This window comes from Gekko japonicus, unplaced genomic scaffold (assembly GCF_001447785.1).
Source record: "Gekko japonicus isolate JY-2015 unplaced genomic scaffold, Gekko_japonicus_V1.1 scaffold2022, whole genome shotgun sequence".
Taxonomy (NCBI): Eukaryota; Metazoa; Chordata; class Lepidosauria; order Squamata; family Gekkonidae; genus Gekko; species Gekko japonicus.
Genome location: NW_015162011.1, coordinates 24,978 through 40,411, shown reverse-complemented (window position 1 = coordinate 40,411; position 15,434 = coordinate 24,978). Strand labels below are relative to the sequence as shown.

Genomic DNA, 15,434 nt, shown 5'->3' with positions numbered 1-15,434 from the left:
ACTTGCCCCAGAGACCCTATCTATACCTTGTGGCTAATAGCCACTGATGGACCTCTGCTCCATATGCTTATCCCATTCCCTTTTGAAGCCATCCATGCTGGTAGCTGCCACCACTTCCTGTGGCAGTGAATTCCATGTGTTAATCACTCTTTGGGTGAAGAAGTACTTCCTTTTATCCGTTCTAACCCGACCGCTCAGCAATTTCATGGAGTGCTCACGAGTTCTTGTATTGTGAGAAAGGGAGAAAAGTACCTCTTTCTCTACCTGCTCTATTCCATGCATAATCTTATAAACCTCAATCATGTCACCCTTCAGTTGTCGTTTCTCCAAGCTAAAGAGCACTATGCGCTTTAACCTTTCCTCATAGGGAAAGTGTTCCAACCCTTTTTTCATTCGAGTTGCCCTTTTCTGCACTTTCTCCAAAGCTATAATATCCTTTTTAAGGTGTGGTGACCAGAACTGCACACAGTATTCCAAATGAGGTTGCACCATTGATTTATATAGGGGGCATTATGATATTGGCTGATGTGTTTTCAATACCCTTCCTAATAATCCCCAGCATAGCATTTGCCTTCTTTATTGCAGTCACACACTGTCGTGACATCTACTGTAACTCTGCCAGTTCATACCCCATCAATGTGTATTTATATTTAGGATTTTTGGCTCCAATGTGCATCACCTTGCACTTGGCCACATTGAACCCCATTTGCCATGTTGACGCCCACTTGCCCATCTTTGACAGATCCCTTTGGAGTGCCTCACAATCCTCACTGGTTTTCACCACCCTGAACAACTCCATATCATCCGCAAATTTAGCCACTTCACTGCTTACTCCCAACTCCAAATCATTAATGAACAAGTTAAAAAGCAGTGGACCAAGTACTGATCCCTGTGGTACCCCACTGCTTACCACCCTCCACTGAGAAAATAGCCCATTTATACTCACTCTCTGTTTTCTATTAATTAGCCAGTTTTTGATCCATAAAAGGACTTTTATCCCATGATTTTTAAGCTTACTTAGGAGCCTTTCATGAGGAACTTTATCAAAAGCTTTATCAAAAGCAGTTCACTTTTCCTTTCTCCAGCTAGCTGTAAGCAGCAGCTCACGTTGCTGCTCTGCTACTTGCGTGTTGTGTGTCTCTCTCTGTACAGTACATGGTGACACTGTTTGTTTACTGTGTCCCTGGATACCCTGAATTCAGCGTTTTGCAGTGCAGTACTCTCTTCAATCACTTTGTGACCGAGAGAGAAAAAGACCTGCGGTTGTGGGGTAGTCCCTACACCAGTTTTGTAACTGTGGGGAAAGCATACTAGCCCTGTCATATCTGTGGGGATATGAGCTGCATCACAACATGGCTGTGGTATGGAGAAATCAGAAATCAGGTGGCAAAATGTATACGAAAGTTGTGTGATTCTTCATTTGTGATACAAGTGACTGATGCAGTGCATGTGGGCATCATGCTTGTGAAAGTGACATGAGCCAGTGACTTGTGCATCTTGCTTTGCAAGGTGGCTGTGTGTCATGTAGCCAGTTGTCTTGCCATCCAGTTGCCTCCCCTAGCTTTCCCAGTGTGTGAGGTCTCTGAGCAGTGCAATCCTTAGTCACCAGAAGCTCTGAACAGTTGCAGTTCTTGTGTGTATGAAGCTGTTTGTGTTAGTAATGGAAACCCAAAGCCATTTGGCTTTTGCCCTATTCTGCTATTGCTATTTTGTGTGGCTAAGATTCCAAAGCCTCATCCCACACATACCTGTTAATTTAAGGCCAGGTTTCCCTTTTCTCCCCTCACTGGGTGCTCCTAATGAACACATCCCTTAGTAACAATTGCTCCAACTATTGTTTAGTAGCCAGCCCACACGCAGCTGTTCAGTGGAGTGACTTTTTGTCAGACTCTTGAACAAAGTTACTCTCAACAACACTCTCTTGGCAGTGATTTGTTTATTGAGGAGTAAAGATGATTCAAGCTAAGACTTCTGTGTCAGAACTAAAGTTCTGGTGCCAAGGCCCCAGATTATACAGAGTTCAAACAAGCTCCCCCCCCCCCCGTCCAGTCCAATCGTAACCTGCATTTAGCCTGCCTAGAGTTCGTACGTTCCAGCCCCCACCTGCAAGTCTACTGTTTTATTATCTGTTGCTGCGGAGCAAGCACAGACAGCATCCTAGGTAATTGCTCAACATCCTTGGGAAGAGAGAAAAGAGTTACACAGCCACTACAACAGAGCCATTCTCACATGCATCCATTCACACGCATCCACTCACACATCCCCCTACGGAATTCCAGTTCCCGCTCGAGGCCCCTTAACAATGTAATTCATGGCAAACGAGACCATGATCAGGGGAGGGGGAGCTGCAGGATGAGGTGTCCATGTCGAGGATCCCAGATCCTTCTTCAGTAGACTGGGATGGAAAACAGGATGAATGTGGCATAAGTTCTTTGGCAAGTCCACCTCCACAGTCACTTTGTTAATGAGTCTCACAAACTTAAAAGGCCCCAGATATTTCCACTTCAACTTCTTCCCAGGTTGCAAACCCCTGAGGTTCTTTATGGAAGTGTACACCAAGTCCCCAAGGTGTAAGTCCCATTTGGGGACCCTGATGCGCACTCAGAAGTAGGAATCGTGTAAGTCCAATTTAGTAAAAATCTGGCCTTGAGAGGCCTCGGCCAGTAAGTCTTTGATGAGGGGGAGGGGGTAGGCATTCGACATGGATATTACATTTAGCCCTTGGTAGTCTGTGCACAGCCTCAAATCCCCATCCTTCTTGTTCCAGAACAGCACCGGGGCCGCAAACAGCGAAGCCGCTGGCTGGATGAACCCCCTAGCCAAGTTCTTATCAATGAACCTCCGCAACTCCTCCTTCTCTGCTGGGCTCATGGAATACAGTTTTCCCTTAAGCATTTTGTGCCCTCGCAATATCTCAGTTGCACAGTCAGTCTTGTGGTGAGGGGGCAGTTCGTCCGCCTCTCCCTCTTTGAAGACCCTAGCTAAGTCTCTGTACTTGGAAAGAATAAGATTCAGTTCTTCAGTTCACACACTCGGCCGCAGGCTGGGGCACTTCCCCCCATTCTGGGTTCCAGATGTGCTCCTTGCACCGGGGATCCAGGTTCTGGCACTCCATTGCACATATGGATCATGGGCTTGGAGCCACGGACTCCCCAGGACCATCAGGAAGTTTGCTGAGGGGTTTACTATGAATGACCGCAGTTCCCCATGGGAGGCCACCCCTACCGGCAAGTGAACTGTGCAGTATCTACAGACCTCCCCTTTCATCGGGGTACCGTCCATCTGGGAGAACACTAGTGGCTCCTTTTGCTTGTGCACCTTAGCTTCCAAACCTGTCACCAAAGCTGGGCTAATCAAGTCCTAGGTGCACCCAGAGTCAATAAAGACCCGTACTTTAATGTGGGTCCCTACCACTGGGTTGACCACCGTAACAGTCAGATAAAAAAGGGGGGAGGATGTTCTCATCTATTCTGGCGCTGGAGACTTTTGGACCTGCTGTTTAGCGCCCTTCACAGCAGGTCCCGACCTTGTCCTTCCGGCTGTGGTGGTTCCTCCTCACTGGACGAGGTGCCTTTGAGCTCTCCGCTCTCTTCCGACTGGAGAGCCTTAGTTGGCTTGGGGCGGTGACCAGAGGGCTTACTCTTCTTGTCCTTGTGGTCCTCTTTCTTTGCTCCACTAGGGCTCTTCTCATATGGGCAGGCAATGGCGAAGCGGCCCAGGGCTCCACGTCTTAAGTACAAGCCCTAGCAAATCCTCTGCTCTCAGTCGCTCCCGGATCCAGGAGCCCGGGTCCACACCTCACTGGGGTCCCTTGCAGGGGTTTTTGGGTGATACAGCCACAGTAGGTTGTATCGTTTCCCCGCCTTGCACACCACTTGGATCCAGCCATTTAGAGTCAGAGGATTGCATTGGGCTAAGGCTTTGTCAAGGATGGCGTGGTTGAGCCCAGCATGGTAAAACTCAATCTGCACTTCTTCAGGCCACCCCTGGAGCTTGGCGACGTGCATTTTAAACTTGACTGAGAATTCACAGACCGAGTGGTTCCCCTGTTTCAGGCCCCAGAGTCTGGTTCTTGCTTGCTCCAATTCTAGAGGGTCCTTTTATTGCCAACGTAAGGCCCGCGTGAAGGCATCCACATCGTGGAGCTCCAGGCCCCTGATGTTGTACAGCCCCACAAATCAGTCTGTTGCCTAATCCTGTAGCCATGTAGTACAAATGATGCTCATCCGAGGCGATGGTGTGTCACCATTCTCTCAAGAACTTCTGCACCTGTAACGCGAAGAATGCCAACTTCTCTGGAGTCCAGTTGAAAGTTGCTTCCAGTGCATCTCACGGCTGCTCACGACCTGGGACTGGTCCCTGCAGGGGTGCGAGGGGAGGTAGCAGTGGCAGGACTGGTGCCTGGTCAGGGGTTCCTCCTCGGGAACAGGTCCTGGTGGCGCTTCCTCCCCTCGGTCCTGCAGCTCCTGCTGCAGAATCTCCTGGATGACTGCCAGGAGTTCCTCCAGGATCAACATAGTTCCTTTAGCTCCCCTCGGAATTCCAGCCTGACCCGCTTGAGCCCTGTCTCCTCCATCATCACTCCGACTACCCGCAGTAGCTCAGGGTCATCGTGGAATGCTCTCGAGGCCCGTCTCCAGTCCAGCTCGGGTCAACTTCTCCACACCCGGGGCCCTGGGGTCAGCAACCAGTCAGGCTCGTCCCATCGCACTAGGCTTTGTCAAGCGTCCTTCAGCCTCACACCCCGCTCTAGCGGTGCGGCTCCTTTCACAGTCTTGATCTTAGCCTTCCTCTTGTCCTTAGGACCCAAGGGTTCATGGGTCAGGAGCTCATTCTGTGAGCCAGTTCCCTTTCCGAGTTCTTCACCCTCGTCGCCCATCATGGCAGTCGAAGAGAGAGTGAGTTCTGACACTATGTCAGACTCTTAAACAAAGTTACTCTCAACAACACTCTCTGGCAGTGATTTGTTTATTGAGGAGTAAAGATGATTCAAGCTAAGACTTCTGTGTCAGAACTAAAGTTCTGGTGCCAAGGCCCCAGATTATACAGAGTTCAAGCAAGCTCCCCCCGGTCCAGTCCAATCGTAGCCCGCATTTAGCCTGCCTAGAGTTCGCACGTTCCAGCCCCCACCTGCAAGTCTACTGTTTTATTATCTATTGCTGCAGAGCAAGCACAGACAGCACCCAAGGTCATTGCTCAACATCCCTGGGAAGGGAGAAAAGAGTTACACAGCCACTACAACAGAGCCATTCTCACAGGCATCCACTCACCCCCCCCTACGGAATTCCAGTTCCCATTCTAGGCCCCTTTACAATGCAATCCATGGCAAACGAGACACCAAGTTTGACGCTTTTACACTCTGTGCCCTGTGTGAGAGCCAGGTGGTGGACATGCTGGGTGTGACGGAAAGAGTCAAGTCTGTACCCTTTTCCAGTTCTGTCAGTCCCCCTTGTACCTTGGTGGTCTGGCAGAGAAATCCAGTGATGATGATCAAGGCCCACCGAGTCTTTCAGAGGGAGAAGGGGGGAGCAGACGGAAAAAGAGCCTTTAACTGCTATTTGAGTCAGAGAAGGTTGAGAGGTTCCTTAGGCAGGCAAGGGATCTTGCTCTGTCTTCAGTCACTTCAAGTAAAAGTCAGCTGTCTAGTGGTTGACAGTTCTCACATGTAGTGTTTCAAGATCATTTGGAAACTATGGGGGCAGGCAGAGGTCTGTGCATTTTAAAAGGCTCTAGTGAAGAATGTAAAAGGTTAGGAAACAGCTTTTAATATCCAAGCAAGTCTGACAGTTACTGGTATTATCTCTACTTTGATATCATATATCTAATTCTCAATAGTCCCCTCTCTGTGTGGATACTCATTTTTGCAAACAGAGGGCACACTCTCCCTCAAAAGGTTTTTCTATAGACTCAGGAGACTCCGTGGGTCTACAGAAAAATCCAAAACCCTTGGGGAGGGTTGAGTCCCCCCCAGTACCTTTTGAAATGGCCACTGCAGGGACCTACTCTAGGCTCTATTGCATCGACAGTGAGAGATACTGGTTGATAGCCAGAAAGAGAGAGGAAGAGGAGGAGATCGGATGTACACCCAGCCCTTAACCACCTGAAGGAGTTTCAGAGCGGCCTGCATTCTCCTTTCCCTTCCCCTCCCCACAACAGACACCCTGTCAGGTAGGTGGGGCTGAGAGAGCACTTTCAAGAACTGCTCATGAGAGAACAGCTGTGAAATAACTTGTAACTGACCCAAGGTCACACCAGCAGCTGCATGTGGAGAAGTGGGGAATCAAAACCAGTTCTCCCAGATTAGAGTCTGTGTTCCTAACCACTACACTGAGAGAGAGACACACACAGAGAGAGGGGAGGAAGCAAAAGCAGAACTGGAGCTGAGATTGGGGAAGATTCCTCCTGCAGTATGAATAGCTAAATAGCAGGAGGACGTTTTAAAAGACATCTGAGCTTCTCTTTTGCTGTGTGCTCCACTGTCCTCTTAAAACTTTCTCGGAGGAGGGGCTTCTAACTGGTTCTGTCAGTAAAGGGAAGGGACAGGGCCCTTTCCAGGCCTATTTTGGCCTTTCAGGGAGGGAACCTTAGGGCCAGGCCTGACAAGGGTTGCCAGTGCAAGCCTGGGAAATTTCTAGAGATTTTCTGGTGGAGTCTAAGGAGGGCTGGGTTTGGGGAAGGGAGAGGCCTCAGCTAGATATAATGCCACTGAGTCCGGCCTCCAAAGCAGCCATTTTCTCCAGAGAGACAGACCTCTGTTGTTTAGAGTTCAGTTGTAATTCTGGGGGATCTCCAGGTTTCACCTGGAGGTTGGCAGCCTTAGGCCTAGCAGCACCCTCTGGGTGACTTGATACCACCTGACTTGCATGACACTCAACTAGGCCTGGCTGCTTGCTACTGTTCAACAGCAGCCACCCTATGTAAGCCAGTGTGGTGTAGCAGTTACAGCCTCAAAATAAGGTCTGCAAGACCCAGGTTCAGATTCCCATCTTGCTGTGGAAGTTGACTGGGTGATTTTGGACCAGTCATCTACTTTTCAGCCTAACCAACCTCACAGGGTTGTTGTGCAGATAAAAAGGAGATAATAATGTAAGCTGTTTTGGTCCCCACTGTGGAGAAAGACTGTAATTTTCCTAGGTAGAGGCTGGGGGGAGTGGAGACGGAAAGCTGAAGGCAGAGAGGCAGATAAAGGTAGGTTGACAGTTGGATGGGAAGGAAATAGGGTTGCCAACTCCAAGTTGGGAAATTCCTGGACATTTGAGGGGTGGCGCCTGGGGAGGGTGTGATTTGAGGAGGGGAGGAACTTCAGACTGGTATAATGCCAAAGACTCCACCAAACCAGCCATTTCCTCCACGAGAACTTGCCATTGCCAGCCTCCAGGTGAGGGCTGGAAATCACCCAGAATTACAATTGCTGTGCAGGTGACAGAGATTAATTCCCCTGGATAAAATGGCTGCTTTGGAAGGTTGTGTCTATAGCTTTATATCCTGCTGAGGCTGCTTCCCTCCCCAAGTCTCATTGTCCCAAAACTCCACCCCCAAATCTCCAGGAATTTCCCAACCTGGAGGTGGCAGCCCTAAGGTGAATTGATCTCTGTAGCTGGGAAATTTGTTGTGATTCCCGGAGAGCTTGCACAGTTGCTGGGGGGTGGGGGGAGGAAGCAGGTGGGTGGCTGGGAACACCTACTGCTGCGTGGGGTGGGAGAGGAAGCAGGCAGAAGGCTGGGAGGGTGATGGAGACAGAAAGAGTGATGAGGTGGGGAGACAGAAAAACAAACAGAATGATGAGGGGGCAGAAAGAGAGGAAATAACATGCATGGGAGAGAGAGTAAGAAAAGAGGGGCAGAAGGGAGAAAAAGTGTGAGAGAGGTGGGGGGAGAAGGGAGGAAGCAAAGGTGTGAGGAATGGGATAACTGCCCTGCAAGTTTCTTGCAGGTCCCCACTTGTATATACGAATAGCCAACCCAGCCTGTTCTGCAGATACTTGTATCCATAGATCAGGACTTGGTGGAGAGAAAGGGGATGTTCCAAGTTTGCAGAAAAATCTGAAACCTTTAAGGGGGTGTGTTAGAAGCCCCAAACAGAAGAACGTTTGTCTCCACTTGCGCACACAATGCACTTGTGCTGCCAGCATCTGCTGGGGCATGTAGGGAGACAGGTGTGCAGGGAGCTGCCCAAGGCTGGGGGCGGGCGGGGAGATGGCTGTGCAGGGCCCTTACCTGCTGCCTGAGATCCTACAGCAGGAGGGCCTGTCAACAGCCCTGGCAAGGGTATGCGCTCAGAACTTCCCCAGAGACAGAAGGGTGGCCCAAGTAAACCCTTCAACAATCTGTCAAAGAAGCTACTTGAAGCCACCTCAGTCAGCCCCCTGGCTCAGCCAGTGTGTGTGTGGGACATCTGGAGGGAAAATTAGCTGGGTTGCCAGCAGGCAGGATGCAGTGATGGTGGGGAGAAAGAAAAAGAGAATAATGGAGGGGGGGAGTTATAGGGGTGGGGGAGGGAAAAAGAGAGGACTAATAGTAGGCATGATGGAGAGAGAATAGAAAGACACAAGTAAGAGAGAGGCATAAAGAAAGAGAAAGAATGGGAGGACAGAGAAAGAGTGAAACTGAGAAAAGGGGTGGTGAGACAGGGGACTAAGCAAAGGCAGGGAAATGGGATGGCTGCTGCCACAAGTTCCCTGCGGGTCCCCACTTGATTATTCTGTTATCTGTATCTCGATATATCTATCTCACAATAAGTTACATTTGTATAAAGATAGTACAAAACAGCCGTAGTTTACTTTCGCCCACTGTACAATAATCCTTTCTCGTCTTCTGTCCGATCGCTATTCTTCTCCGTGGTATTAAGGGCGCAAAAGGTTATAACGAGGTTTTACTAAGGCAGAATAGAGTGGTAGCTAGCTGGAAATAGTGCCAAGCACTAGCAGGCCAGTAAATCATGAGGACAGTGGCATGTGGCTGAGTGAGGGATCTTCCTGCCAAAAATATTGTAGTGCCTCAATTCATCAGGCCCAGTCATGGAGAAAATGTCACCTTTGGCATAGGCCCCTCAGCAGTGGGCAAAATGCATCTCTGTCTTGCACTTGCTTCCTTTGGATTAGTCAAACCCTTGTTTCTATCTGAAATACTTCAAACTGTCTGGAAAATAATAGATTTTGGTCTAAAATACCAACAAAGGTGTGCCCTGACTCCTTGATACAGGAGCTGTTAAGTATAGATGCTGTGTGACTGTTGTCTTTGATGGAACCTGTTCTGTTTCAAATTTGCATCCTTCTTTCCCATCTCTTTTCATGTGCTTTACTTTGAAAGTACTTTGACAGGATGCTCATTTGCTGACTCCCCAAATACCAGCTCTCATGTTGTGTTCCAGGTCTGTTAAAGTGCTGATCGAGATGTCCAGCAAGGAAACCCTGACCGTCATCTGTTCCAGCATGAATCCCCTTGATCATCTTTTGCAAATGGGAGTCTCCCTTGGAGTTCTGACTCTGTTTTGCTTTCTTGTAGTTTGTAACCAGTAGAGTGAACTGGGTGGTACAGAGCTCTGCTGTGGATTACCTCCACCTGATGCTGGTGGCCATGAAATGGCTCTGTGAGGAATTCAGCATCAACGGCCGCTTCTGCATCAGCATTCATGACGAAGTACGCTACCTAGTCCAGAGTGAAGACCGCTATCGGGCAGCCCTTGCCCTGCAGATCACCAACCTCCTCACACGGTAAGAGCTTGGCAGGAAGTTGGGGAAGTATTGAAATTTCTGTAGTGCAACAAATAAGAAACAGTCAGCTTGCCTGCTATGACGACCTCACACTCTTCCCATCCTCAGAGGCAGAATTTGCAGTGACAAAAAAGGCTAATGCGATCTTGGAGTGCATAACATCCAAATCACAAGATGTCATAGTCCCACTGTACACTGCATTGGTCAGTCTGCACGTGGAGTATTGTGTGCAGTTCTGGAGGCCTCACTTCAAAAAGAATGTGGACAGGATGGAGCGGGTGCAGAGGAGAGCGTTGAGGATGATCGTGGGCCTAAAGACCAAGCCCTATGAGGAAAGGCTGAGGGACTTGGGAATGTTCAGTCTGGAGAAGAGGAGGTGGAAGGGGGACATGACTGTTCTCTTGAAGTCTTTGAAGGGCTTAGAGGAGGGCAGGGAGCTGTTCCTGTTGGCAGGGCAGCAGAGGAGAGGACTCGTAATAATGGGTTTAAATTAAGGGCGGGAAGGTACCGGCTGGATATTAGGAAAAACGTTTTTACAGTAAGAGTTGTGCAGCAGTGGAATCGGCTGCCTGGGGAGGTGGTGAGTTCCCCCTCACTGGCAGTCTTTAAACAGCGGCTTGACAAACACTTGTCTTTTTTTAAAATATTTTTTTAAATTGAAGAACTATATTACTTACAACCAAAAAAGTACATAAATTGTATATAATATCATCTAATGTTTAAACTAAATTATATCAATTCAACTTATATGTCCTTACATTATATTTCTCGTTACATAAGCGGTGTTCTTTTTTCGTTCTTTCAAAATGATCATTAATTATGCATTGAAACATACATGATAATTATTGGCTTCCTAAATTCCAGCATCTTGTGTCTTCTGTTATAATCTGATAATGCAGTTGATTGACTAGTACGGTATACATTGGAGCCCAGAAAACCAGTAGGACTATAGAAGCTTGCAATGTAAGCCTTTTCCCCCACCCCATGACCTACAATATGAGAGCACATACCTGTCTGCTCCCCAGGCCTCCCAGCTCCCCAAACTTTATATACATCGAGCTAATAAATATGTAGCTTGCTATTGTGATAGAACATTACACAATTACATTACGTCAGGCTCTATTTCACCGTCCGCTTGCTGCTTTTAGCTGGAGTCGACTGTGTATGAGTCTTCCTTTTTGCAGCTCGAATTTCAGCTTGCTCTGATTGAGGCAAACCTAATGCAGATAACAAAGCTGATCCAGAAACAGAGTCATATGCAATATATTGAGTTTGCTGATATTCCACAAACATTTTACCTGACTGCAACCAATGGTATTTTATAACTGCTGCCTGGAGTTTAGAAGCAATAGGTTTTAAGTCTCTTTGAATCTTAAGCATTTCTGGGGGAAGGTCCGGAAATACAAGTATTTTGCTCCCTTGAAAATCCAAGCCGCTCTGCTGACGTGCAGATTTTCTTTTTAGTCCAATAGTCCGTTAGCTCCACCAGTATGTCTCTAGCAGAAGGGGCAGCCTGGGAAGCATCAGTTGTTTTACCTACTCTGTAGGCTCGCAGTATCAGTGGTGTCAACTCCCTCCTCTAATTTTAAAGAGGCGGCCAGCCATGCCATGCAAATGGAAAGGTCAGTTGTTGCTTCGGCATTTGATGAAAAAACACGGAATTTCAAGTTTTTGTCTCTTATACGAGACTCTGTCATTATTTTTTCTCTAGACCAACTGTCTTGAGAGGAGGTTCCAAGCTTTTTTTCCAGGGAGGTGACTTTCTTTAATGCTTCTTCTGCTTTTTGAGCAGTTTGCTTATATTGAGACTCCAATTCCTCCATGCGTTGGGCTAGAGGTGATATCATATCTATCATATCTTGCCTTAGCTCTTGACGTTGTCTCCCCAAAGCTTCTAATAAAAAGTTTGGTGTGAGGAGAGAGTCAGCAGTATTTGTATCACCATTGCCTGAAGAAGCTGAAGAGGTACTGACAAGTTCAGCTGATGCAAAAAAATTCCTTTAGCAAAGGAGCTCCCCAGGCATTCTTTTGCAAGCTTAGCCCTTAGAAGCTTTAGGTGGCATATTTTAGGTCAGATTTGTTTGAAAATAGTCAATTAGAGTTGATTTAAGAGCGAGAGGTCTGGGAGCAGCCGGTAATGGCTTCTGGTCAGCACGCGATCAAAGCCACACCCCCAGTCAGCTGTGGTGGATGCTCTAGGCTGATCCTGCATTGAATCACAGAATCACAGAGTTGGAAGGGGCCATACAGGCCACCTAGTCCAACTTGCTGCTAAATGCAGGATCAGCCTAGGGTATCCCTGACAAGTGCTTGTCCAGATGCTGCTTAAAGACTACCAGTGAGAGGAAGCATTCCCTATGCAGCATTCCCTCAATCCAGTAAGTTTGTCACTCGATCAAAGGAGGAAATGAGGTTGGTCCGGCAGGACCTGTTGGGGACATATCTGTGCTGACTTTCCTGAATCACCAGTTGTCCTTTAGATGCTTGCTGATTGATCCCTTTAAAATCTGCTCCAGTATCTTCCCTGGGACAGAGGTCAGACTGACTGGCCTGTACTTTCCTGGGTCATCCCTCCTCCCTTTTTTGAAAATTGGGATAACATCTGCCCTCCTCCAGTCTTGTGGCATGTCTCCCACCCTCCAAGAGGTCTGGAAGATGATGGCCAAAGGCTCTGCAAGCTCTCTAGAAAGTTCTTTGAGCATACCATCTGGCCTGGGGGATTTGTACTCATTCAAGGCAGCCAGGTGCTTCTCAACTATCTGTCCATGTGTCAGGTCCCCAGCCAAGACACTCCACACACACTATTGGCAGTGAAATGCTTTATTAGAGATACGCTTGCTGTAAGTACAAGAACTCCTGTAAGGACTGAAGAAAACTGAGGGAACATACAGGTAACCCTATCTAACCTAGCAAGGCGAAAGAGTCTCCAAGGTTGATCCCTTGAGAACGAACTCCCGGGGCACAACTTGAGAAACGGTTATAGCTACTACCCCCATGCACTCCCTCAACATAACCCCCCTCAGGAATTCCACCCTCCTTTCTGAAAAGACTTGGCCTCTTTTCAGCTTAGAATCCAAAATGGTGTCCACCTCCTGGTGGAGTTTGCCATCGATCAGGAGAGGTGGTGCAGCCCCAGAACTCTGTGCCGTAAAAAAGGTGGAGGACTGCCTTGTGAATAAATAATTTCACCACTGGATCTACAAGGAATCCACCTTTAGTATGATAAAATCTCAGAATTGCACCTATTATTTTTTGGTAGAAGCTTTAACAGTATCCAAATGTTTTTTCCAATTTAAGGTCACTCCCAAATATTTAAAAGAGCTGCATTGCTCAATAGCAATTCCATAAATACTCCAAGAGAACTTTCTGGGCTGTTTTCTAAAGACCATTACCTTGGTCTTGTTATATTAGTTTATATTAAAGTTTATATTAAGAGCCTCCTCTTTACAGTATTCACCAAGTTGGTGTAGCAGCCTTTTAAATCCAATTTGGGTAAGATAAATTAAAACTATGTCATCTGCATATAGTAAAATTGAGATCTTCTGATGACCAAACAAGGGAGCAGCAAACTCAGGTCCTGAGAGCCTATGAACTATATCATACTTCCCAAAGTCACAGAAGGTGGAAATTCTACAGAGCATGGTTGGTTAGAGCAGCTTCCTTGGCTGTTTTAGCAGAGGAAATATAATGGTTTCCGTGGAGAAATGAGCCACTGAAGTTAGAGTATGAACTTGGTACCTACATTTTTGTCATGAGAGTATAATGACCTAGTGCACTTGCCTCAATCTGGCCTTTTTAGCGGTAAAATACATACTTGGCACCCTGAGGGCAAAGGAAGTTCTTTCTCCACAAGTTCTCCTCCTTCCTTCTTTCTGCAGAACTTGGTGCAGTTAAATCAGTTTGACCTGAAACAGCAGACAGCATTCTTGGGTATGTCTCCTGTGGGCAGGGGCAGGTCTGCTAGGCTGTTGCTTTGATGTCCTGCTTGTGGGTTTCCTGGGAGCAACTGACTGGTTATTGTAGGAAACTAGATGCTGGACTAGATGGCCCTTCAGTATGATTCAAGCAGGGCTCTTCTCATTCTTTTTTTCTCGTTAAAGGATACCAGCTTTGTGTATCCATTGAAAATGCATTAGCAGACCTGCAGGCTTCTTAAAGGTAGTTACAGTAATCATGGGCTTGCTGCAAACTGCTTTCTTTAAAAGGAATTTTCCACTCAAGAACATGGTAGTAGTTAATGCCTGTACTGTTTTTAATCCCTGACATTTGTCAGAACACAAAGCTGGCCTGCCGTTGATGCATAGGAGTCTGCCATCTGTCCTAAGGAAGAACAACTCTAAATGATCAAGCACGTATGTTTCACTTTGCTTGCTTTCAGGTGCATGTTTGCCTATAAGTTGGGTCTGCAAGATCTGCCTCAGTCAGTGGCCTTCTTCAGTGCTGTAGATATTGATCGTTGCTTAAGGAAAGAGGCGGCCATGGATTGCATCACTCCCTCCAACCCAACTGGGATGGAACGGCGATATGGCATCCCCCCAGGTGAGTACCTACTGTTCTGTTACCCTTGATAAACTAGGTCCTATCTTCCCCATGCAACTAGTCCAGGATCTGTGTGTGTGTGTGAGTGTGTGAGTGAGAGAGAGAGAGAGAGACAAAGCACAAATATTCTGAGAGAGAGAGAGAGAGAGAAACACACAAAGCACAAATATTTCAGCTGCTCTAGTAAGACATGTTTAATTAACAGTAAACATTTGTAAGTCTTCTAGTTATCTTGTCCTCTTAAGGCCTGCTTGTAAATTATGCCCACCCAATGACTGTCCTCCTCTGCCCCAAGAAAGAACAGTCATCAAGATTAGCTGCAGTTGCTGAATTGTCACCATCTTCCCTGCCCTGGGCTTACACAGCCCTCTTGGCAACATCTGACTTTAACATCTCTCCCTGGTGGTGCTTGTTTCCCGACTGCTGACAATTCTTTACTGCAGCTTCATGTCATGTCAGAGCTCTGCAAGCTCTTCAGGATGAAATCTTGTCACACAAGCAGCAATTATGCTCAGCGCTTGACATAATTGCTTCTTTAACTGATGTGGATTAATGGGTGTTTAAACAACTTCCAACTAAGGCTTGTTAATTACTTACTGAGACACAACAGTGTGTGTGTCCTAATTATGACAGCTTGGGAAGAAAACCATAACAGGAACAGTTTGTGTATTTTAGTAAATTAGGCTCCCACATGATCTCTTTTAAACTAAGGCAAAATGCAGTTTTGAAAAAGGACAATCCATAGGTCCTGGCTTTGGGAACATCCTTCAGTGGGCCCCCTAAGAATTGTATCAGGAGCCTCTGAACAGAGCATGAGTACATATACAGAAGAAAATCTCTACCTGACTAAAAGCTCAGTTTTATGGCACAGAGAGAGTGGCACAAAGAACATCGGACATATTTAACACCCTCTGCCCTTTGTTTCAGGTGAGGCTCTGGATATATATCAACTTCTTAAAATAACCAAAGGCTCACTGGAGAAAGGAAAATAGGTTTTGAAACTTTAAAGACCTCGAATTCAGGGATCTTCCCAGAAGCAGTCGCTTGTGAAATGGCCCCTCTTGAGCAGCCTGGCCTGGACTTACTTCCCTGAGAGGAAATCATGAGAAGAGTGGGCTGGTGCTAGCAAGCTGTGGCTCCAATGGCAGGTATCTGATGCAATGCCCTGTGGGGGCAGTTCTTT

At 47.2% G+C, this 15,434-nt stretch overlaps 1 protein-coding gene across 1 annotated transcript in view; it reads left to right on the top strand.

Moving 5' to 3' along the window:
• Positions 1 to 15,243, top strand: part of POLG (polymerase (DNA directed), gamma) — a 50,692-nt gene extending 35,449 nt beyond the window's left edge. Inside the window, exons 20-22 of the mRNA XM_015405478.1 lie at positions 9,504 to 9,712; positions 14,091 to 14,251; positions 15,179 to 15,243. Of these exons, the coding sequence (XP_015260964.1) occupies positions 9,504 to 9,712; positions 14,091 to 14,251; positions 15,179 to 15,243 (435 nt within the window). The remainder of the gene's footprint in view (positions 1 to 9,503; positions 9,713 to 14,090; positions 14,252 to 15,178) is intronic.
• The last annotated feature ends 191 nt before the right edge of the window (positions 15,244 to 15,434 follow it).